At 48.0% G+C, this 25,086-nt stretch overlaps 1 protein-coding gene across 2 annotated transcripts in view; it reads right to left on the minus strand.

The window, feature by feature from the left end:
* The window catches only part of SCYL1 (SCY1 like pseudokinase 1), a 30,609-nt gene that overhangs the window by 2,067 nt on the left and 3,456 nt on the right, over positions 1-25,086 (minus strand). For both annotated transcript variants that reach the window (XM_083374189.1, XM_083374190.1), the window contains exons 3-17: positions 23,867-23,989; positions 23,142-23,362; positions 21,120-21,210; positions 20,276-20,431; positions 18,614-18,772; positions 15,415-15,522; positions 12,660-12,773; positions 9,959-10,114; positions 8,568-8,756; positions 6,579-6,654; positions 5,772-5,960; positions 4,572-4,708; positions 2,676-2,759; positions 1,846-2,100; positions 1,102-1,168 (exon numbers count right to left, since the gene is read on the minus strand). In XM_083374189.1, the coding sequence (XP_083230315.1) occupies positions 1,102-1,168; positions 1,846-2,100; positions 2,676-2,759; positions 4,572-4,708; positions 5,772-5,960; positions 6,579-6,654; positions 8,568-8,756; positions 9,959-10,114; positions 12,660-12,773; positions 15,415-15,522; positions 18,614-18,772; positions 20,276-20,431; positions 21,120-21,210; positions 23,142-23,362; positions 23,867-23,989 (2,125 nt within the window). The remainder of the gene's footprint in view (positions 1-1,101; positions 1,169-1,845; positions 2,101-2,675; positions 2,760-4,571; positions 4,709-5,771; positions 5,961-6,578; positions 6,655-8,567; positions 8,757-9,958; positions 10,115-12,659; positions 12,774-15,414; positions 15,523-18,613; positions 18,773-20,275; positions 20,432-21,119; positions 21,211-23,141; positions 23,363-23,866; positions 23,990-25,086) is intronic.

Here is a 25,086-nt window from a genome sequence, read left to right on the forward strand (position 1 = left end):
CCAACTCACAGTGACACAAACCCTCCACCTTGTTACACCCTCTGAGCTAATTGCACAACGCACCGGCCTCGCAAGTCAATCATGCATAAAGTTTATAAAATTATTTCCCGCTCAAGAGCCTGACAGCCCATGGATAACAGCTGTTCTTCAGCCTGTTGGTACAGCTGGTTATACTCCTGTATCTCCTACCTGACGGTAGGAGAGTAAAGAGATACTGTCCAGGGTGTGAGTCGTCCCTGAGGATTTTCCTCACTCTTCCAAGGCAGCGGGCCCTGGCGAGGTCATCCAGTGGTGTCAGGGGACAGCCCACCATGTCTTGTGCTGTGCTCACTACCCTCTGTAATACTTTCCTATCCGCGGCTGTCAGACCAGCATACCAAACCACAATACCATACGAGAGGAGGCTCTCTATAGTAGACCGGTAAGAGAGTCATTAGCCGTTGTTCTGCCCTGTTCTTCCTGTTCTTCTAAGGTTACAATGGCATTGGAAAAAGCAACTTGTGACCCTTTTTTGCACGCTTACGGCCATTGCGGCATTCCCCAGGGTCACGTGATCCAAATTCAGAGGCTTGGCAACTGGTTCCTATTTACGACGGTCGCCGCGTCCCAGGGTCACGCGATCTCCTTTTAAGACCATCTGACGAGCAAAGTCAATGGGGAAGCCAGATTCACTTAACAACCGTGGGACTAACTTAATGACTGGAGCGATTCACTTAATGACTGTGGCAAGAAAGGTCGTGGTGGTGCAGTGGTTAGGATGCGGCACTGCAGGCTAACTCACTGCTCTCTGCCAGCGGTTCGATCCTAACCGGCTCAAGGCTGACTCCGCCTTCCATTCTTCCGAGGTGGGTAAAATGAGGACCCAAATTGTTTGGGGGAGGCGCGGCAAGAGGCTGACCCCGTAAACCGTTTAGCGAGGGCCGTAAAGCACCGGGTGAAGCGGTATATAAGTCTATGGCTAGTGCTATAAAATGGGGCAAAACTCACTTAAGAAATATCTCAGCAACAGAAAGTTTGGGCTCCCTTGCGGTCGTAAGTCAAGGATTATCTGTACTACATCCATACTCCATGAGTAAATGCACGGATGGGAAGGAACCATACCTTGATCCGAGTCCAGCGTGGCCCAGTTTCCTTCGAGAGTCCACTCATGCATGGCGTCGGCATTTTTCTAAGGAAACCCAGAATATATGAATTTAAAGGCTGCTCTGACATTTGCACCATGCTACAACTCTACATTGGGGGTTTAGGGTGTGGTGGTGATCTGCTCAATCATTAAGAACAAAAGAAGTTGCATTCTCGTGGTTTGTAGTCCCTGTGGTTCAGCACAAAAAGTTCATTTTAGCCCCTGTTTTATCCAGGGAAAGAGATTCAGTGGCTAGGTTTCCGCATGGAAGAGTTTTAACCAGGGCTTACCGGATGAAACTCATGTGGCTGCATTCACACATCACGCTAAGCAATGAAACAGGGTTTACTAACCACCATGGCTAACTTCACAAAGGAGGCTGGCGAAGCTACACGCTAAACCAGGATGAACAAAGACACCAGTGTTACATTCATGGAATAGGGACGCCCAAATTGATAAATGGTGGGCTTGAGGGGAAGACTTGGTTTGTGAACGTGCTGAAATATAGGCTGGGCCCCCTACAAACTAACTTTGTGTGTTGTGTGAAACCAGCCAACCCGACTAATAAACCATCCCAACCACATTTTGGCTCAGAGGAAAATGAATACCCAGCCTGTGTTTTCCTCCCTCGTGCCAATTTCAGCAATACAGGTAGTCCTCGGTTCATTTAGCAACCCTAACCCTAACCGTGGTTTAATCCACCCATCCCCACAGCCACGCACCTCCCTCTCCGTTGGTGGCTTCCCAGCCAGACAGGAAAACGGATCGGATTTGTCCCCGGAGCCCACGCTCCCCCAGTTGTATTCGCTCGCCGGTTTGGCGTCTTGGTGGGGGGCTGGAGCGGCTTTGGTGCTGAGGCTGGAGCGGAGGGGTTCCGTGGGGGTAGTCCCCTCCTTTGGGGGGCTCCAGGAAGGCTCCAGATCCCAGGCAGAGCTGCTCCAGTCGGACTCCTGCCTGTCAGAGAATGTGGGGGTAACCTACAAATCGAATTAGAAAAGCTGGATAAGTCTCTTTTTCTGCAACCGGAGGGAAGGGGGAAAAAGGCCCCTGGTTTTGGGAAGTTCACCTAGAGAAATGTTTAAAGCGGGAAGTTTCTAGTCCTCATGAAAGCGGTTCAGGGCAGAAACCTCTGGAACAAAGAAACAAAGGGGGGTGCTTTTCTGTATCGTTTCCAGAGGTTTGAGGGGGACACTAGACCCACACATGCCTTGTTATCCCTGGAACGTTCCCCCCCCCCGGTGTCCCCCCAACCTCATTTTAACGAAAACAATCTCCAAGCCGAGCTTTTTTGGGGGGGGGATTGACGTTGGCCCATCCCAGGCAGTTTTCACACCCACCATCCGGCTTTCCTACGGGCTGTTTTTTTTTTTTGTACTTCCCAGTCTAGCCTGCTGCTGTGTCTCACCGTGTGGTCTCCCATCCCAATCCCAACCTTCTGAACCTGGGCAAGGCAAGTCCCATTCTGCCATCTGCTGGCACGTTATTCTAACTACACCCGTGGAGAACGAGGAAGCCAACCTGGTGAGTCCGAGGCAGACTGAAGCAAACTTACTGTCCTACCGCTGGTCGGTTCTGACCAGCCGGGGCTGTTCCAGTCATCTGGACTGGGCTGCCTCTTGGGCTGCTCCGTTTCTTGCTGTGGACACAAGGAGGAAAAGGGGCATTCAGCTGTGCAGCAGCCCCAGCCATTTATCCTCAGCCTTGTGTTCAGGAGAAGCCATGGCTACTTTCGCCAATCTCCCCTGGCGTGTATGCCTGAGGTTGCTTATAGTTCTGTTGCGTCAGTCCGCGCTAAATTGTCTGGTGTTCATTGGCTAAGGCTAAAGGCTCCACCTTAGGGTAGGTTTGCGCTCTGGAGGCTGCAGAACTTTTTATACCAGGTCGTAAACATCGCTGCAAGCAGTAGACAGGAGCTGAGCTGAACTGAACTATTTTAAGGGTTATTCTACTGATACCCATCTTTTAACTGTTGAATTGTAATGCGATTTTCATGCCCTCACATTTCAACTAATTACCAGTTTTAAAGTAAATTAAGAAGCCACTGTAGTTCAGTTGCCATTCCCTTCCAAAATCTCTCTCAAGCTTCTACATCTATTATCTATCACCTATTATCTCAGGCTCAGTGGGTTAGGACGCTGAGCTTGTCGATCGGAAGGTCGGCAGTTTGGCGGGTCGAATCCCGAGTGCCGCGTAGCAGAGTGAGCGCCTGTTACTCGTCCCAGCTTCTGCCCACCTAGCAGTTCGAAAGCACGTAAAAATGCAAGTAGAAAAATAGGGACCGCTACGGTGGGAAGGTAACAGCGTTCCGTGCGCCTTTGGCGTCTAGTCATGCCGGCCACATGACCACGGAGACGTCCTCGGACAAGCGCTGGCTCTTCGGCTATGAAACGGAGATGAGCACCGGCCCCTAGAGTTGGAAACGACTAGCACGCATGTGCGGGGGAACCTTTACCTTTACCTTTATTATCTCTCTATCATATCTATATCATCTATCTATCTGTGTCTGTCTGTCTATCTATCTATCTCTTTCTATATCCCTCCATCATCTATCAATTATCTATCTATCTATCTATCTATCTATCTATCTATCTATCTATCTATCTATCTATCTATCTATCTATCTCTATATTTATTATCTATCTATCATCTATCTATCTATCATCTATCTATCATCTATCTATCTATCTATCTATCTATCTATCTATCTATCTATCTATCTATCTATCTATCTATCTATCTATCTATCTATCTCTATGCCTCCATCATCTATCTATCTATCTATCTATCTATCTATCTATCTATCTATCTATCTATCTATCATCTATCTATCTATCCTCCATCTATCATCTATCAATCATCTGTCTGTCAGTCCATCCGTCGATCCATCCATCTATCCCTCCCTCCCTCCCTCCATCATCTATAAATTAATTTATAGAACATATTCAGAGATAGTCCTCTACTTATGACTGTGATGGAGTCTGCCCATGACAGTCATAAATCATGATGGTTGTAAAACCAGGTCATCATATGACCAGAACTGATTTTACAACTTTACTGCCATGTTTGTTAAGCAAATCATTGCAGTTCTTAAGTGAATCACATGGTCATTAAGCGAATGTGGCATCACCCACTGGCTTTGCTGGTCAGAAGGTGGTTGGGAAGGTTAGAACTGATAATCATGTGACCCAGGAACAATGAAACCATCATAAATACATGCCAGTTGCCAAGTGCCTGCATTCTGATTGTGTGACCACGGGGATGCTGCAACAGTCATTAAGTGTGAAAAACGGCCGTAAGTCACTTTTTTCAGTGCTGTTGTAGCTTCAAACGCTTACTAAACAAACAGTTGTAAATTGAGGATTATCTGCAAATGAACCGTGATCCATCTCAGCTTTTCATCTTCAGCTCTTCATGGGGTGGGGTGGGGGTGGGGTGTGTGACCTTTTACCTCCAAGCTGCTCCAGTCTTCATCATCCCACTGGTCTGCCGTGCTCTCCTCCCCCCCCAACTCCCCCTCCTCCTCCACGTCCCACCGGCTGGGAGGGGAGGGAGCTGCTCCCTCAGAAGCGGGAGGGGGGCCGGTGCCTATAGATATATAAGGAGATAAATGCTTTAGATATAGACAGACAGACGGACAAATATATAGAGAGATGATAGATAGATATTTTAGATATAGAGATGAAAGATAGATAGATAGATGATAAATAAATATATAGATACCATAGATGGATGGATGGATAGATAGATGATACATAGATAATATATGATAGATAGATAGATAGATAGATAGATAGATAGATAGATAGATAGATAGATAGATAGATAGATAGATAGATAGACAGACAGACAGACAGACAGACAGACAGACAATAGATATAGACATAGATAGACAGGATGATTAAATATATAGATACCATAGATGGATGGATAGATAGATAGATGATAGATAGATAGATAGATAGATAGATAGATAGATAGATAGATAGATAGATAGATGATATAGGTGATAGACATAGATGATACATATGATAGACATGATAGATTGATAGATTATAGATTAGATAGAGTGAGAGATGATAGAGACAGATAGATGAATGGATAGATACATAGATGATAGACATGACAGATTGATAGATTAGATTAGAGAGAGAAATGATAGACAGATAGATGAATGGATAGATAGATAAATAGATAGATATTTAGATACATAGAGAGAGATGGATGAATATAGATAGATGGATGGCTAGATAGATGACACATAAATGACACATTTTAGATAGATAGATTAGATAGACAGATATATAAAGAGAGAGGGGAGATGATAAAACAGACGGATGGATGGATGGAGACACAGATGGATGGAGATAGAGGGATAGGGATAGATAGATGGATGGATAGGTAGATAGATATAGATAGATAGATAGATAGATAGATAGATAGATAGATAGATAGATAAATGGATGATAAATATATAGATACTAGATAGATAGATAGATAGATAGATAGATAGATAGATAGATAGATAGAGAGGGGGGGAGAAACGTTTTAAATATTCAGGTAGTCCTTGACTTACGACCACAATGGAGTCCAAAATTTCCATTGCTAAGTTAGACAGTCGTAAATCGAAGACTGCCTGTATTGCACTGACCTGATTTGGGGGGCTCCGACGGCATCTTGACGGGGGCGTCCTTGGCCACCTGCTCTGCCCCCGGCGTTGTGCCAGCGTTTGTCCGGATCAGCTTGGACGTCAGGGACGAGACCCCCGTCACAGCCCAGCCAGCCCAACTGGCTGCCGAGCCCACCGCGGGACTGGTGGAGGGAGCCTGGACATCTTTTTCTGAAGAGAGAGGGGGGAGGCAGAGTCCCGGGTTCAAGCTATACCTTTGCAATGCCAGGAAGTGCTTTTTAAGCAGTAGGTTGGATTACAGGGCTCCTCCAAACTTGGCCACTTCAAGACGTGTGGACTTCAACTCCCAGAATTCTTGAAGTCCAGACGTCCTAAAGTGGCCAAGTTTGGAGGAGCCCTGGACAAGAAGATCTCCAAGGTCCCTTCTAGCCCTAGAATTCTATGATTCCAGCGAACCAGATCCATGAGGCCCAAATAAGTTGGGCAGGGCCTCGCATTCTAAGCAGGAGGCGTGGCCAAGAGCTGAAAGCAGGAAAAGGAAGAATGGGCGGGATTTGCAAAGTGGGCCAAGCCGGGCACACAATCCTTGGCTGCCAGTTGCCTACCCTGGTTTAGTCAAACCACAAGGCCCAGTGGTGGGATTCAAATATGTGGACAACCGGTGCTCTGTGTGGATGCCGCTTCCAAAAGTCCGTTCTGGGCCTGGGCAACAAAAAATGAGCTCCCGGTCCTGCCGAAGTGGTGCGAACCGGCTGAATCCCACCACTGACAAGGCCCAAAGTCCAAACCCAACAGCTTGGCCCTTATTGATCGTCAGGATGGTCTCACCAAGTTCTGAGAGCTGAGCCGGGTCTTCTGAAACCGTCTCCAGTTTAGTCATGAAGTTGTGGATGGCTTTGAAGGCCTGAAAAATAAAATAAAAGTCACCCGACAAAAAAAAGCAAAGAAAGAGACACAAAGACGGGTGTTTTTTTTTTAAAAAAGCCAAGAGTCAGAAGCTTCCCCGCAGTTCTACAAAGTACAGGCAATCCTCGACTTACAGCAGTTTGTTTACTGACCGTTCAAAGTTACAACGGCACTGGGAAAAGCGACTTATGGCCATTTTTGACAGACCACTGCAGCATCTCCCTGATCAGAGGATCAAAATTCAGGCACTTGGCAACTGATTCGTATTTATGACGGTCATAGTGTCCCGGAGTCACATAGTGTCCTGACGTGCAAAGTCAATGGGGGAAGCCAGCTTCATTTAACAGCCGTGTGACTAACTAAACTGCAGTGATTCACTTAACAACTGTGGCAAGAAAGGTCGTGAAATGGGACAAAATTCACTTAACGTGTCTCACAGCAACATAAAATTTTGGGGTCAATTGTGGTTGTAAGTTGAGGACTCCCTGTACAATCCATCCAATCCTGGCTTAATTGGATGTGAGATTCAGGTTTGTGTTTCCGCCCAACTGTGGGGTCCCATGGAGAGGGTGACAAAGATCATTAGCCCCATTCTAACCAGGGATGATCCAATGGCTAGGTTCCTGCATGGAGTTGCTTAACCTTGGTTTACTGAATAAAAACCAAGTGGCTGCCTTCACACCTCACGTTAAACAATGAAACATGGTTTACTAACCAGCATGGCTGACTTCGCAACAGAGGCTGGTGAAGCGACATGCTGAGCCTGAATTAACCATGGACAACCGTGGTTAATTTAGGCTTGCCATGTCGCTTCCCAGCCCCTTTGTGAAGTCAGCCATGCCGGTTAGTAAACCATGTTTCATTGTTTAGCGTGATGTGGTTCACGGAAAGGGAATGCCCCAGACTCACAAACTTTATGGTAGCCTTAACCTTGGTTTCTGACGTGTTAAAATGCTGGCTGGTTTCCTACAACAGGCTGAATTATTCAAATCTTCCGAGACTCGCTTAGAGTGTCATGTGAACTCAACCACTGACTCGTAAACCATCGTAAGCACATTCTGGCTCAGCACAAGATGAATAACCAGCTGGTGAACAGCCAATTTCATCCATACAGCCAGTCCTCAACTTAAGACCTGCAGCAGCCATCTGAAGTGACGATGATGCTGAAAAATGTCACCGGTCCTCACACTTATGACCGCTTCAGTGTCCCCCAAGGTGATCAAAATTCAAGCTCTTGGTAAAAGGCCATTTGCGGCCTTCCCACAAGCAAAGTTAATGAGGGAAGCGAGATTCGCTTCATGACCACACCATTCACTGAACAACCACGATTCCTTTAATGACCAAAGGGGAAAAAGGTAATAACATTGGGCACAGATGCAGCATCCCAGGGTCAGAGGGTCACCATTTACAAGATCCTCAGTGGCTTCCAAAAATCAAAATCAATGGAAGATGCCGGATTCACTTAATGACTGTAGCAAAAAAAAAGGTCATAAAATCAGGCCTCGGGCATGAACAACCCCACTGCTTAGCGCCGGAAGTCCCAGGCCTAATTATGGCCGTTAAGTCGAGGACAGCCTGTATGCTATCAAACCCCTCCTCTTTAAACTGGGGCTCCAATTTTTATTTTATTTTTCATTTCTTAAATTCATATTCCTCTCCTCTCGCTAACAAAGCGACTCTGGGCGTCCTTTGCCCGCCATCCTTCCCTCAGATCATTCAAAGGCACACCTGTAGGGCAGAAGTTCACCTGGTGGCAGAGCACCTGCCCTGTGCAACGGGAGGCAAGGACGGAGCAACTGTGGGGGGGGAGAGGAATCCTTGGGCCTGCTTCCAAAGGCCCCCTTGGACTCAATTCTCCACCCATCCTTCAGAAACTCGCAAGGGGAGTTTGCCCTGCACCCCACTCCTCACCTGGTCCCGGACAGTTTTTTCGGGGTCCACCGTCAAGTTGCACAGCACCGGCAGGATTTTGAAGGCGCACTCTTTCATGGAGAAGAAATTGTGGGTGGCGGCAAAGCCCAGGACCCCGGCCGCCCGCGAGGGGGCAAAGGGGTCTTTGGTGGCCCGACTGAAGGCCGAGATGAGCACGTTCTGCCTCGTCTGCAAAGAGAACATCCAGCAAACAACGTGAGCTCACCTGTAATCAAAAACGGCAGCAGAAAAGGACTGAGGACATCCCAGGGTGCATCTCTCGAGTCCCCAAGGGGTTTTGACGCAGGCGGTCCTCAACTTAACAACAGCTCATTTAGCGACTGTTCAAAGTTGCAACGGCACGGGGGAAAAAAGGGACTTATGACTGTTTTTCACACTTACGACCATTGCGGCATCCCCGTGGTCGCGTGATCAAAATTCAGGCACTTGGCAACTGGCTCATATTTACGACGGTCACAGAATCCCGGGGTGATGTGATTCCCCTTTTGCGACAAGCAAAGTCACTGGGCAAGCCAGAGTCACTGAATAGTTGGGCTAGTAAGAATGGTTGTAACATGGGGCAAAACTCACTTAACCGTCTCACATAAGAACAGAAATGGTGGGCTCAGCTGTGGTCATAACTCAAGGACTACCATATATCAGTGAGTCCAACATTCAAGGCTTAACCATGGTACAAAAGAACTGTGGCACCCAAGATGCATTGCACCAAGCAGGGGGCTGCACTACATGACCTCTAAGGTCCTTTCGAATTTTATCATTCTAATCTTAACCCATATTTAACCCATCAATCTTTCACACATCACAGGCAGGCCTCAAATTATGACCAGTCCTTTAGTGGTCTTTCAAAATTACAACCACGCCGAGAAAAGGGACTGAGGTCTGGTCCTCGCACTTATGACCAATAATACAGCATCCCTGCAGTTCAGCACTCGTCACCCAGGCGCCTGGCATCCCACATGCATTTACAATGCTTGCGGGGTCCCGAATTCATGTGATCATCAGCTGAGTCAATGAGGAAGCCGGCAGGGAACGTCATGAGTCAGGATCATGTGAGAGCTTGCTTAATGACCATGGTGATTCACTTAACGACCAGGGCAAAAAAGGTTGTGAAATCAGGGGCAAGGCATCACACGACTTAAGCACTGCTTCGCTCAGCAACAAATTTTCCAGTCCCAATTGTGGTCGTACGTTGAGGACTCCCTGTGATCTCGTGTCCAGGCAACTCTCTTTAAAAAGAAGGGATGTCCAACCGTGGCCACTTTAAGACCCGTGGGATTCTGGGAGTCGAAGTCCCACAGGTCTTAAAGTGGGACATCTGTGCTCTAAAGCTTCCCACTGTCTGCTCCGAAAGCCTGCTCCTGCCCACTCACGCTGGCACTGAGGTACGGCCCAATCTTGCCCAGGCACACGGTGGTATTGCAGCGAATAGGGCCCTGGTCGTCCCGGGCCTGGAGGCGAGAGAAGTGCTTCATGAGTTCCACGTTCAGGTTGGTCTCGCTGAGTTTGGGAGCCAGGAGCAGCATGGACTGCGGAGGAGAACACAGGACAGGAGCCCCTTAGCCAGAGGCCGAAGGGCGGGCACGCAGGGGCAGGAAGAATGGGCCCCAGGGCAGGAAGAATGCTGGGAGATGGGGATAGCTTGGAAGGAGGAGGGTGGACATTAGGGACAGTGACACTCGGGATCACCTTGTGGTCTTCTTTTTCAGAGGGGAGGTCCCAAAGGTGCTTTTTTTCAGGAGGCAACTGGACTTTCTCGTTTCTCTTGGAAGACATGTCGCTTCTCATCCAAGAAGCTTCTTCAGCTCTGACAGAATGGTGGGGAATGGAAGGATTTATGGTCCTTGCAGACAGCTGGTCGTTTGCCTCCTTTTTAGAGAGGCATTGGTCTTCCCAGTTGCACTGTATGGCAGTGAAAGTTGGACCACAAGAAAGGCCGAGCGCCAAGGAATTGAGGCCTTTGAACTCTGGTGCTGGAGAAGATTCCTGCGAGTCCCTTGGACTGCAAGGCGATCAAACCGGTCAGTCCTAGAGGAGATCCACCCTGACTGCTCTTTAGAAGGCCAGATCCTGAAGCTAAAACTCAAATACTTTGACCACCTAATGAGAAGGAAGGACTCACTGGAGAAGAGCCTCATGCTGGGAAAGATTGAGGGCAAGAGAAGAAGGGGACGACAGAGAAGGAGGTGGCTGGATGGAGTCCCTGAAGCAGGAGGTGTGAGCCTAAATGGACTCCAGAAGATGGTAGAGGACAGGAAGGCCTGGAGGAACGTGGTCCATGGGGTCGCGATGGGTCAGACACGACTTCGCGACTAACAACAACAACAGAGAGGCATTGAGGCCACCTGGAGGTTTAGCTGTGTCCTCAGGGTCACCTGAGTGTGCAAATGAGTGTGTCCTTTCAGCAGTTCCAAGAAAGCTCCACACCCATTTGCACCACTCGGGTGATCTTGAGAACACAGATGTGGATGAGAAGAAAAAAGTCCATTTTGCCTCCGGAAAAAGCACCTTTGGGACAACCATGACCTGGGTGAATCTCCACAGATATTCTGAGGGGAAGGTATAGATGACCTCACCAACTTCAGCTTCGGGCTCCTCCTCCATCTCCCACTTCCATCCTACCAATTACGTAAGATGCCCTCCTCGCTGAGAACAAGCCTGGGGGATTGTGATTCCGAAGAGATGATAGGTTGTTTATCCCACCCAGCAGGAAGGGACATAAGGGGCACGGTGACCCCCCCTCGACCCCCCCCCAAAGAGATAGAGAAATTGCCCTTGATATCTGTCAAGTCTTCCCAGGTAGATCAGTCAGGAGACACAACCAGATGAGTTAATTCTACTTTCTTGTAAGGTTACATTAACCGAATTTTGCAAGTCTGAAAGTATAAATCTCCCACCCTCTTTTACAGTCTGAGAAACTAGGGATTTGATAATAATAATAATAATAATAATAATAATAATAATAATAATAATAGTAGTAGTAGTAGTAGTACTAGTAGTAGTAGTAGTAGTACTAGTAGTAGTTGGAAGGGACCTTGTAGGTCTTCTAGTCCCAGGAAACCCTATACCAGGGGTAGGCAACCTCGGCTCTTTGATGATTCGTGGACTTCAACTCTAAGAATTCCTGAGCCAGCCACGCTGAGGGGAAAGGGAGGTTTCCAAGCTGAGCCATGCCGGCTCAGGAATTCTGGGAGTTGAAGTCCACCAGTCATGAAGGGGCCATAGTTCCCCCATGCCGGCTCAGGAATTCTGGGAGTTGAAGTCCACCAGTCATGAAGGGGCCATAGTTCCCCCATGCTGGCTCAGGAATTCTGGGAGTTGAAGTCCACGAGTCATAAAAGAGCTGAGGTTGCCTACCCCTGCCCTGTACCATTTCGGACAAATAGCTGTCCAGTCTCGTCTTAAAAGCTTCTAGTGTTGGAGCATTCACCCCTTCTGGAGGCAGGTTGTTCCACTGGTTAATTGTTCTGACTGTCAGGAAGTTTCTCCTTAGTTCTAGGTTGCTTCTCTCCTTGATTCGTTTCCACCCGTTGCTTCTTGTCCTACCTTCAGGTGCTTTGGAGAATAGCTTGACTCCTCCCTTTTTGGGGCAGCCCCTGAGATACTGGAGCACTGCTATCATGTCCCTCCTGGTCCTTCTCTTCATTAAACTAGACCTACCCAATTCCAGCAGCTGTTCCTTATATGTTTTAGCCTCCAGTCCCCTAATCATCTTTGTTGCTCTTCTCTGTACTCTTTCCAGAGTCTTAACATCTTTTTTACATTGTGGTGACCAAAACTGGATGCAGTATTCCAGGTGTGGCCTTACCAAGGCGTTATGCGGCTCTGGGCTTAGCAGCCTCTTATCTGATGGTCCTCTAAAACTATTGTACATTAACTGAATTTTGCAAGTCTGAAAGTACAAATCTCCCACCGTCTCCTTTTACAGTCTGAGAAACTGTTTAGGGTCCCTCCTAACTCTTTTTCTCCACCCGTTACACAGCTAAGGGCTAAGTTGTCCCTAATCTGGCAGGGTCTTCGCATCCCGCCTTCCAAGGTCTTTCTCACATGCCTTTTCATACCATCTTGCCTCACCTTCACCGTCTGCTCCCGAATGGCTGGATTGGTGTCCAGGAAGCCGTGGACCACATGGGGGAAGATCTGGGTGTTGACCGTGGGCTCATTCAGATACTGAATGAAGTGCTCCATCTGGAGGGGAAACGCCTGCGGTCAGTTGGCGCTTGAGATACAAAACGCATCGACAACTTCTCTCCCAGGTTCACGCAACACACTGAACAGACCTGTTTTCTAAAAAGGTAAAGGTTCCCCCACACATGCGTGCTAGTCATTTCCAACTCTAGGGGCCGGTGTTCGTCTCTGTTTCAAAGCCGAAGAGCCAGCGCTTGTCCGAGGACGTCTCCGTGGTCATGTGGCCGGCATGACTAGACGCCAAAGGCGCACGGGACGCTGTTACCTTCCCACCAGAGTGGTCCCTATTTTTCTACTTGCATTTTTATGTGCTTTCGAACTGCTAGGTTGGCAGAAGCTGGGACGAGTAACAGGCGCTCACTCTGTTACGCGGCACTCGGGATTCGACCCGCCAAACTGCCAACCTTCTGAGCCACCGCGTCCCTATTCTATTTTCTAGATTTGCGCTAAAAACCCCACGGGCTGCATTCACACAATTTATTTATTTATTTGTACTTATTTGTATCCTGCCTTATTTATTTATTTATTTATTCATTCATTCATTTATTCATTCATTCATTCATTCATTCATTTTTTAACATGCCTGTAATCCCTTATTTCGGGGCGACTGAATAGAGCTGATCGTTTACTGACCGGATGCCCTTCCTGATGCCTACACGGAGTTTACAACAGATATTTTCTCTTTGGGCCAGAAAGATCTGCAGCTGCCTAGGATTGAACTCACAGCCTCCTGATGTTCGAGGCGAGAGCTTCGCCTCTAGGCTACCCTGCCCCTCGTAGTCTGCTTTTTATTATTTTGACAAACAACTCGATGTGGCGAACATAGCCGACACACTTTCCTCCTCCTCCTATTTTCCCCCGCAACAACCTTGTGAGGTGGGCTGGCCCAAAGTCTCCCAGATGATTTTCATGCCTAATGCAGGACTAGAACTCAGGGTCTCTTGGGGATTGGCCCAAAGTCTCCCACCCAGCTTTCATGGCGAAGATGGGACTTGAACTCACAATCTCTCGCTTTCTAGCCTTAACTTTTAGACCAGGGCTAGGCAACCTTGGCTCTTTTATGACTCGTGGACTTCAACTCCCGGAATTCCTGAGCCAGCCACGCTGAGGGGAAAGGGAGAGGTTTCCAAGCCGAGACATGCCTGCTCAGGAATTCTGGGAGCTGAAGTTCACAAGTCATAAAAGAGTCAAGGTTGCCTACCTCTGGGTCTCTATGCTCCCAAAGCAAGCAAGCATGTGTATGCAAGTATGCTGCTCCATAAATTTGTTTAGTAAATAAAAATGCAACCTAATAAAAAAAAGAGCTTCACTGTTCCATTTTTTCTGGCTTTCTACTGGAAAATAACAGAAGGGTCTCACAAATGCTTTTTTTTGTTCAATTAACCTCTTCTTGGGTTTACACAGTATGCTGCACCAGTGATTTTCAAATTTGGTCACTCTAGGGCACAGGTTGGCAACCCGTGGCTTCCAGTTGCCCGGTGCGCACACACCTCTCCGAACGGGCAGTGGTGCGCGCGCACCTCTCCAGAGAGTGGTGCCGCCCGTTCGGAGAGGTGCGGGCGCACCTCTCCGAATGGGTGGAGGTGCACGTGCACCTCCCCAAACAGGCAGTGGCGCCGCCCGTTTGGAAAGCTCCTGCAGCCCGTTTGTAGAGCTGCCGCCTTCCTCCAAAGGCGGCAGCTCTGCAAACGGGCCGTGGCAGCTTTCCAAAGCGCCGCCCTTTTGGAAAGCTGCCGCGGCCCATTTGCAAAGCTACCGCCTTCGGAGGAAGGCGGCAGCCTGCAAACGGGCCGCGGCAGCTTTACAGACCAGCGGCAGCAGGTCTGCAAACGGGTACCACTGCCGCCTGTTTTGGTGGAGGTGCGTGCGCACCTCTCCAAAGGTTTGGAGAGCTGTGCGCGCACCTCTCCGAATGGGTGGCAGTTTGGAGGTCCCGGGGGTGGCTCCGGTGGCGCCTGGGCTGAAGGCGGTGCCGCAAACCAGTGCCCGTCACCAGGGAGACCCGTCGCCGCCGCTGCGCAGGTGCGTCCACATTAAAAAAAGTGGGAATCGCGTGCGTGCATCCACGCACACGTGCGGCTCCCACTTTTTTTTATGTGTGATGGAACCGGTTCCCAGTGGCTCTTTTGCTTTTTCAGGTTGCCGACCGTTGCTCTAGGGATTTCAACTGCCAGAATTTTCCAAGCAGCATGTGCCGTGTGTGTGTGTGTGTGTTTGTGTGTGTAGGGGATGGACTAGATGACCTCTGAGTTCACTTCCAATTTTATGAGTCTAACATTAATTTCCATTTAGGACACCATGCAGTATGTTGGATGGGAAATTCTAATTTAAACTGAGTTTAAATAATTTTGATTGAGCTTAAATACTTTAGCAGGCCATCGTTAGTTGTTGGTGAATCTGGCAGCTCCCGTTTCAACCAACGTTATTAAACAATTATTAAAAATTTAATAACAACAAAAAATTGTTATTAAAAAGAAAAGGGGACCACCAGGCGGTTGAGTTACAGGATTCCTTTAAAGCCCAATCTCTCAACCGACGCAGGACTCAATCTGAGACTCTGTTTGATGACGTTGAAGGACGTTGCTTTCTCTAAGAAACCCACAACCCCAAATGCAACTATTTGATTTGGCCGCCTGCCAACCTGTTGCAGCAAACGGATCCTCATGGCCCGATCCGGGGAAGAGAACATTTTCACAATCACAGGGATGATTTTTTGCTGGTATTCCTGGCTATTCAAAAATTTCCCCACCTGGAAAAAGAGAAAAAAAAAGCAGAGGAGGGAGAGAGAGAGAGAGAGAGAAAGAGAGAGAGAGAGAGAGAGAGAGAGAAAGAGAGAGAAGGAGGGAGGGAGGGAGAGAAAGAGAGAAAAAGAGAAAGAGAGAAAAAGAGAAAGAGAAAGAAAGAGCGGGAGAGCGGGAGAAAGAAAGAGAGGGAGGGAGAGAGGGAGAGAAATAGAGAGAAAGAAAAAGAAAGAGCAGGAGAGAGAAAGAGAGAGAAGGAGGGAGGGAGGGAGAGAAAGAGAGAAAGAGAAAGAGAGAAAAAGAAAAAGAGAAAGAAAGAGAGCGGGAGAGCGGGAGAAAGAGAAAGAGAGGGAGGGAGAGAGAAGGAGGGAGGGAGGGAGAGAAAGAAAGAAAGAGAAAGAAAGAGAGCGGGAGAGAGAAAGAGAAAGAGAGAGAGAGAAGGAGGGAGGGAGGGAGGGAGAGAAAGAAAGAAAGAGAAAGAAAGAGAGCGGGAGAAAGAGAAAGAAAGAAGAGAAGGACAGAGGGAGGGAGAGAAAGAGAGAAAGAAAAAGAGAAAGAAAGAGAGCGGGAGAGAGAAACACAGAAGGAGAGAGGGAGGGAGGGAGAGAAAGAGAAAGAAAAAGAGCGGGAGAGAGAAAGAGAAAGAGAGAGAGAGAGAGAAAGAGAGAGAAGGAGGGAGGGAGGGAGAGAAAGAGAGAAAAAGAGAAAGAGAGAAAAAGAGAAAGAGAAAGAAAGAGAGCGGGAGAGCGGGAGAAAGAAAGAGAGGGAGGGAGAGAGGGAGAGAAATAGAGAGAAAGAAAAAGAAAGAGCAGGAGAGAGAAAGAGAGAGAAGGAGGGAGGGAGGGAGAGAAAGAGAGAAAGAGAAAGAGAGAAAAAGAAAAAGAGAAAGAAAGAGAGGGAGGGAGAGAGAAGGAGGGAGGGAGGGAGGGAGAGAAAGAAAGAAAGAGAAAGAAAGAGAGCGGGAGAGAGAAAGAGAAAGAGAGAGAGAGAAGGAGGGAGGGAGGGAGAGAAAGAAAGAGAAAGAAAGAGAGCGGGAGAGAGAAAGAGAAAGAGAGAGAGAGAGAGAAAGAGAGAGAAGGAGGGAGGGAGGGAGAGAAAGAGAGAAAAAGAGAAAGAGAGAAAAAGAGAAAGAGAAAGAAAGAGAGCGGGAGAGCGGGAGAAAGAAAGAGAGGGAGGGAGAGAGGGAGAGAAATAGAGAGAAAGAAAAAGAAAGAGCAGGAGAGAGAAAGAGAGAGAAGGAGGGAGGGAGGGAGAGAAAGAGAGAAAGAGAAAGAGAGAAAAAGAAAAAGAGAAAGAGAGGGAGGGAGAGAGAAGGAGGGAGGGAGGGAGGGAGAGAAAGAAAGAAAGAGAAAGAAAGAGAGCGGGAGAGAGAAAGAGAAAGAGAGAGAGAGAAGGAGGGAGGGAGGGAGAGAAAGAAAGAGAAAGAAAGAGAGCGGGAGAGAGAAAGAGAAAGAGAGAAGAGAAGGACAGAGGGAGGGAGAGAAAGAGAGAAAGAAAAAGAGAAAGAAAGACAGCGGGAGAGAGAAACACAGAAGGAGAGAGGGAGGGAGGGAGAGAAAGAGAAAGAGAAAGAAAAAGAGCGGGAGAGAGAAAGAGAAAGAGAGAGAGAGAGAGAAGGAGGGAGGGAGAAAGAAAGAGAAAGAAAGAGAGCGGGAGAGAGAAAGAGAAAGAGAGAGAGAGAAGGAGAGAGGGAGGGAGGGAGGGAGGGAGAGAAAGAAAGAAAAAGAGAAAGAAAGAGCGGGAGAGCGAAAGAGAGAGAGAGAGAGGGGGGGAGAGGGAGGAACGGAAGAACGGGCAAATGTATTTATTGATAGAAAAATAAATAAATGCATCCCCCTCTTCTAATAAAGCTGCCCCAAATGGGTGGTGCTGCCCACAACGAAAACAGCCCCAGAGATTTTATTAAATAGCCCAAGGCTGAAAAAATAAATTGCCTGTTTTCATACAATGCACTGAATTTGAGGAATGTTAACATTGCTTACCTGTTTGTCTGTTTGTTTGTTTTGGGGGGAGGTTAGCATGTGGTGGGAATGCAGCCCAGTGTAATTACCGGCTGATCTCAGAAAGTGGCTTAACTAGGATCAATGACAGGTAGTCTTCAACGTACAACAGTTTCTTTACTGGCCAAAGTGAGAACGGCACTGGAAAAAGTGACTTATGACCATTTTTCACACTTACGCCCTTGGCAACAGCCCCATGGTCACGTGATCAGAATTCGAAGGCTTGGCAACTGGCATGTACTTACGACGGTTGCAGTGTCTTGGGGGTCACGTGATCTGCAACTGTGACTTTCCCAGCCAGCTTCAGACAAAGTCAATGGGGAAATCAACTGGGAAGGTTGCAGGTCAAGTGGTGCCTCTCTTAACAACCACAATATTCACTTAACAACCAGAGCAAAAAATCAGGTGCGGTCGTACTGCACTGCTTAACAACAAATCTTCAGCTCCCAATTGTGGCTGTAACCTGAGGACTATCTGTAAACAGGTCTGTTTACATTAATTCACAAACAGAATCCTAACCGAGATTTAGTATTTTGTACGAATGTGTTTGCTGGGACTTTTCCTACCTCATTAAGCATCTTGAACATATACAACACGTCTACTTATTCCTTTATTTGCGTCAGAAGCATCACAATTAAAATAAGTCATGCTATACGACATAAAATGTAAAAAAAATTAAAATTTGAACTATAAAATACAAGCTACGTATAAATGCACAAGTTAAGCAGGTTGTGCCCAAAGTAAGCAAGATCTGCTTAATTTGTACAAATCTGGTATTTCGTAGTCAGACTCTCAATTTTTTTTATCGAAACTAGCAACATTAATTGCTTTGTGTAACGCTGCCATGAGGTCCTCAAGGATACGTTGACTGGGGCACAAAGGGCAGGTATACACATGTGATGTTGTCTGCATGTCACCACAATCGCAAAGAGCAGAAGCAAGCGGATGCACAACAGGCAGGCCAGGATTAAAGGAAATGAAGACAGCCTCATGGACATTGATAAGCTTCATCCTTCCCCAACTTTGGGGAAATTACCTCTGTTTGTTTTTCAAGCCCCGGTGATCTGCGCCTCTTTCCTCGTTCCGCAGAGCAGCCTACCTTAAAGAGCGGCGTGAGGATGATGGCGCCTGCATTCCCAAACTCAAAGGCCATCAGCAACTGAGGAAGGACCTTGTGGCAACAGAAATCCTCGGGGAAATTATCCAGGTTGTCGCTGAGCTCCTGGAAAAACTTCTGCCGCTCGGCCGGCTCCTTAATCTGTGGAAAGAGCGGTTACCCAGAGTTACGGGTTCAAATTGCCCCCCCCTCGTCCTTTCCTGCTTGGAGACAGGGAAGGGGGAAGGTGGGGGGGGGTCATTCTGACCAGGAAACCAGATCTCCAACCAAGCTGGAGCCAGGGATTCCCACCCCACAGATCCCATGTGGGAAAGACCCCATTATCTGACCAGCCTCAACAAGAGTATCAGGATATTTGATACCTTTTATTGAAGTAACCAACTTTGGAGGTTTCGAGTTGAGGTTTCGTGCCTGTATATTCTACGGCGGTGTTTTCTGAACTTGGCCACTTTTAAGACTCGTGCATGTCTGGGTATACAGCTGTCAAATCTGACTCAACTCCATAGTTGCCTGCACCCGCTCTCACTCACAGTTTGCCAAAGAGTGACGGGAGGAGGGCTGGACGCTGGCACATGGCTAGCCTTTTTCCTGTCGGGTTTGGACGGCTTTCCCCGGATCAAACGAAGCGATTGCTGTCGCTTCGTGATCAATGGGGTGCCCCTTCTTCACGGTCACCTCTTCGGGGCGACTTCGGACCCATCTAGGGTTTCCCTGGCAGGGCGAAACTAGCCGTGAACGGAGGTCCACTCTCGCGCGGCCATGCGCTACGGGCGCAAAACCGGAAGTCCTCAGGATACAAGGCAATCTTGAAGTCTCAAGGCTATTTCAATGCTCTGGTTGTGATGGGTCATGGGTTCAAGTGTTGTTACCAGAAGAAAAATCACTTTTACACAACTTTACCAGTATAGGAAGCACTGCCTTATGGGATCTTGCATCTATCTATCTATCTATCTATCTATCTATCTATCTATCTATCTATCTATCTATCTATCTATCGCAGTGATGGCAAACCTTTTAGACACTGAGTGCCCAAACTGCAACTCAAAACCCACTTATGTACCGTCAGATCCCGGGTGGGTGTGGCCCATTGGGTGGGCGTGGCTGCGGTGGTAACGCCAGATTGGGTGGGCCTAAAAAGTTCAATCAATCAATTCCAACTTTGCGAGATCTTTTTTTTCCCGTGAGAAGTTGAAATTGATTGATTGAGCCTTTTTTTTTTTTTGCACACGGCGGTGGACACCTAAAGTGAAAAGGTTTTATAAAACTCATCTGAAGGCCTAGGACTGGGGTGACGGTGCGTGTGCCCACAGAGAGGGCTCTGCGTGCCACCTGTGGCACGCGTGCCATAGGTTCGCCACCACGGATCTATCGTATGGCTCATTCACGTTATATTTCAGCAAAAGGGATCAGTACAAAATCAATTTTAAAAAATCCTGTATTTTACTGCGCTAATGTGTGAATGGCAAAACACCTCCAGATATGGAATTTGGAATCGGAAACGTTCCGGGTTCCAAAAAAGTTCTTTGACCCACAAGGAGGACCCCCTCCTCTAATTTAGCCCCACGGAAAGCCATAGTCATAAAATCAAGCAGACACAGGCCAAGACCCTTTGGGGGATAAGCCACTGGGGTCCCCAGCTCTCACCTGGATTTCCTCCAGAAAAAGGTTGGTCTCCACAAACTTGTTGTCCATGAAACTGCCTGTCTGGGAGCAATTTTGCAGGAATTTGGCTGGGCTGGGTCGAAGTTTGGGATTCGCACCCACCAGCTCACAGTAATGGGGCACCAAGGACTTTGGGATCTGGAAGAGAAGGAAGCAGGAAGCAGATAGGTCAGGGAAAAGGAGATGGTGGTCTCCAACGTAACGCTGGTCTACTCAGAAGCAGGAGAGGGAAGACAAGTTGGACACCGTTCATGTCTTGGGCAGTTCCAATGTTAACTGTGCAATCTGCAGCCTTCTCACTTTGCAACCTTACGGAGTAGACCAAAACACACTTCATTTCAGGGCACCGTTTTACAATCTTGACAACTTTAAGATGGGTGGGTGTGCTTCAACTCCCAGAATTCCCCAGCCAGGAAGAATTCTGGGAGTTGGAAGTTCACCCATCTTAAAGTTGTCAAGGTTGAGAAAACTGGTCCAATCCATTTCTGTCTTTTACTCCTAATATGCCAGGCCACTCCTTTACATCTGGGGGGGAAAAAGAGGGGGAAAAAGAGAAAGAGAGAGAAAAGAATTGACACCACCCAGTGACTTACAAAGCTAGCCACCTCCATTTAGTCCACTCCATGTCCAGCCTAGAAGACCATTTTGTCCATTTGTATCCAGCCCATTTCATTCATCAGATGAAACCCGCATTCTCACAGCCAATCAATGGTGGGAACTATCAATCTCGGTTAGTTTATGGGGTTGTGTGAACCCAGGAAGTGGAGTTAGCTCAGTCAACCACCGTTCAATGAACTGTGGGGAAAGGGTCACCAAAGAGACTCACTTTGTTGAGAGACCGCAAGGAGGACGATCGGGGCAAGGGACCGTTGAAGACCTCCCAGATGAGGCAGCCAAATCGCCACATGTCTGCTGGCCTATCACCGCACACAGGAAACAAGTTTGAGTCAAGTCGGGATCATGAGGACTAGCTCCACGGCCACCGGATAGTTTGTTTCCAAAACACATTTAACCCGCCCCAAATACGACACAGATCAGTCTATGCTGAGGGGGTTCCCCCAAAAGACAAAACCAGCTTTGTGTCTTTGCAGAGAACCCTGATTCAAACAGAGAGCTGCACGTGAACCAAGCCATCACTTCAGCCTGGATGTAGTTGAGTTTACCGTATAACAGATGTGTGCATTCGGCCTTTAGTTAACACAAAGCTTAGCCGTTGGCCCTGTGTGGAACCTGCCTTGTTTTCAAGGAAAGACACCAACTATGGAAAGAATTTACAGGATCCACAGAACAACAGAGTTGGAAGGGACCTTGGAGGTCATCTAGTCCATCCCCTGCTCAAGCAGGAGACCCTATACCTCTTCAGACAAATGGCTGTCCAGTCTCTTCTTTAAAAGCCTCCAGCAATAGAGCATCCACAAGGCAAGCAGTTCCACTGATTAATTGTTCTTGACTGTCAGGAAGTTTCTCCTTAGTTCTAGGTTGCTTCTCTCCTTGACTAGTTGCCATCCGTTGCTTCTTGTCCTGCCTTTCGGCACTTTGGAGAAGAGCTTGACTCCCTCTTCTTTGGGGGCAGCCCCTGAGATACTGGAAGGTTGCTATCATGTCACCCTTAGTCCTTCTTTTCACTAGACCAGACATACCCAATTCCTGCAACCGTTCTTCATATGTTTTAGCCTCCAGGCCTCTGATCATCCTTGTTGCTCTTCTCTGCACCTTTCCCCCCCCCCCGAGTCTCAACATCTGTAGCACAGGACACACGAGTGGCTGATTTTTACCTTGGATCTTTGACCCGCTGCCGCCCTCGTCAAAGCAAAGAGGCCGAAACTAAATTTAAGCACTTTTAATTGAACTTAGCTTTTATTGATTATTAGATTCCCTGGAAACTGGTTAATAATTTCTTGCTTCGTAATGGCACAAGCTGATAAACAGTCTGCAAGGGGCACCTCAAAGCTTTCAGGACCCGAACTTGCATAGTTAGTCTCCAATTGGTGCAGATATTTCAGGCATTCCTGAAAAAGTTCCCTCCTGCAACGGATTTGGAAACTGGACTTGATTTCCCTCATGCAAATGGATTGTCTAAATCGGGTGGTAATCTGAATCCCACTGGGTCCCAATCTGACTTAAGCAACTGCATTTTGCATGGACAGCTCTGCTGTCTTTCTTCAAAAGCTGGTTGTCCTCCCCCACCCCTACTCCTTTGCCAGCCCCTCAAAATGTATTTGGGGGCTCTGGTCAACCCCACCCCCACCCCAACTAAGATCCTGCACGTATGTGCAGATGCGAGATCCACAAATCCTCCGATCAAACCAGTGCTTCTCAACCTTGGCCATGTTTAAACGGGTGGACTTCAACTCCCAGAATTCCTTAGCCAGCACAGTGACCAAGCTTGAGAAACACTGTACAGGTACTCCTCGACTTACGACCACAATTGAGGCCAAAATTTCTATTGCTAAGCAAAACAATTTGAATTTTGGCCCATGTTTTATGACCTTCCTTGCCACGGTTGTTAAGTGAATCACTGCAGTTGTTAAGTTAGTAACACGGTGGTTAAGTGAATCTGAATTCCCCCGTGGACTTTGCTTGTCAGAAGGTCACAAAAAGGGGATCACCTGACCCCGGGGGACGCCGCAACCGTCATAAATATGAGTCAGTTGCCGAGCATCCGAATTTCGATCATGTGACCACGGGGATGCTGCAACGGTCGTTAAGTGGGAAAAATGGTCATAAATCACTTTTTCCAGTGCTGTTGTAACTTTGAACGGTCACTAAACCGTTATTAAGTCGAGGATTACCTGTATTTCAAGAATACTAATTTAAAACACGGCGAGAGAAAGAGAAGTCAACTCACCATTTCTCTCCAACGTTTTTGGTGCTATCGGATAATTCGGGAGGGTTGTATTTCTCCAGCTCGGGGATCCCCTTCCGTGGCACGGTGACGTCCCCCTGGGCCGGGCACATGTAATCTAACCCACCAAGTTTCCACTCGCCAGCACGGTCCACGTAAACCACCCCCATGCAGACGTTGTTATGGATCAGATGACAGTCGTTGACCAGGAAACTGAGGGCTTTCTAGGAAGGAAAGGGCGGGGGGACAGACGTCCGTCAAAGGAGAGGTCACAGCCAAGGGAGTAACACCACTCCCTTAACCTGGCCAAGGAGGTGGAATTCACACAACCAGGAAATGCACGATATAAACCTAACATATATATATATATTTGGGAATATAGCCTCTTTCTGGTGGCGCAGTGGTTAGAATGCAGGATTGCAGGCTAACTCTGCCGACTGTCAGCAGTTCGATCCTGACCGGCTCAAGGTTGACTCAGCCTTCCATCCTTCCGAGGTGGGTAAACTGAGGACCCAGATTGTTGGGAAGGGCAAGAGGCTGACTCTGTAAACTGCTTTAGAGAGGGCTGTAAAGCACCGTGAAGCGGTATATAAGTCTAAGGGATATGGCTAGTGCTAACTTGGAATGGTCACTAAGCAAGCAGTCATAACTCGAAGACTACTTGTACTGAAAGTTAAGGTGTCTAGCCCAGCACTCCCCACCCTGATACCGGTCTCCCCAGCGCTCACTGCAATCTGATGAAGACCCCAGGATATCTCCGGCTCGCTCAAGGCCTTCCCGTCCCCCCGCGACTCCAAGTAGGCCGGCAGCGGTGTCACCGGCTCAGTCACCACGTGTAAACTTTTCTCTGTCTGGAAAAATCAAAGAAGAAAACATGATTCTCATCATGGAGGAAGGGAGGCAAGTGGGGAACTGCAGGAGAGAGTGTCGTGAAATGGGACAGCTGGTTATTTTATTTATTTATTGATTTATTATTTGGATTTATATACCGCCCCTCTCCGAAGGGACTCGGGGCGGTGTACAGGGCAATTAAAACGCTATAAACAACACACAGTGTATAAAAATTAAAATGAGATTAAATCAAATAGCCCTAAGCAATAAACATACATTCTAAAATTTAAAATTTTTAAAATTTAAGATCTAAAATCCCAATCCCTCAGTCCAGGCCGGCAAGTTCAAATAGCCAAGTCTTCAGGTCACGGCGAAACGAGCGAAGGTCGGGAGCCATCCGGAGCTCAACCGGAAGCTGATTCCAGAGGGCAGGGGCACCCACAGAGAATGCTCTCCCCCTGGGGGCCGCCATTCGACATTCCCTGACCGACGGCACCCTGAGGAGGCCCTCTCTGTGGGAGCGCACAGGACGATGGGAGGTTAACGCTGGCAAAAGGTGCTCCTGTAAATAACCCGGACCCATGCCATTTAGGGCTTTATAGGTCATCACCAGCACCTCAAATCTCACCCGGAGGGCAACCGGAAGCCAATGCAGCTCGGGGAGCAGAGGTGTTACATGGGAGTATCAGGAAACCCCCATCACAACTCGCGCGGCCGCATTCTGCACCAGCTGGAGCCTCCGAGTGGTATTCAAGGGCCGCCCCATGTAGAGAGCGTTGCAGTAGTCTATCCGAGAGGTCACGAGCGCATGAGTGACTGTGCGTAGGGCATCTCAGTCCAAATAGGGCCGCAACTGGCACACCAGGCGAACCTGGGCAAAAGCCCCCGTGGTCACAGCTCCTATATGATCTTCAAAATTGAGCTGTGAATCAAGTAGGACACCCAAGTTGCGAGCCCTATCTAGAAATGTCCTGGTTCCAATAGAAGAGAATATTTGTAGCTCGGGGTTCAACTGTGGAGTCCCTGGTGCTCTCTGAACTTGGCTGATTTTCTTGCAGACATTTCATGACCCAATTAGGTAACATTATCAGTGCTAGAAGGGGGGAGGAGGAGGAGG

This window comes from Vipera ursinii (assembly GCF_947247035.1).
Source record: "Vipera ursinii genome assembly, chromosome: 15".
Lineage (NCBI taxonomy): Eukaryota > Metazoa > Chordata > Lepidosauria > Squamata > Viperidae > Vipera > Vipera ursinii.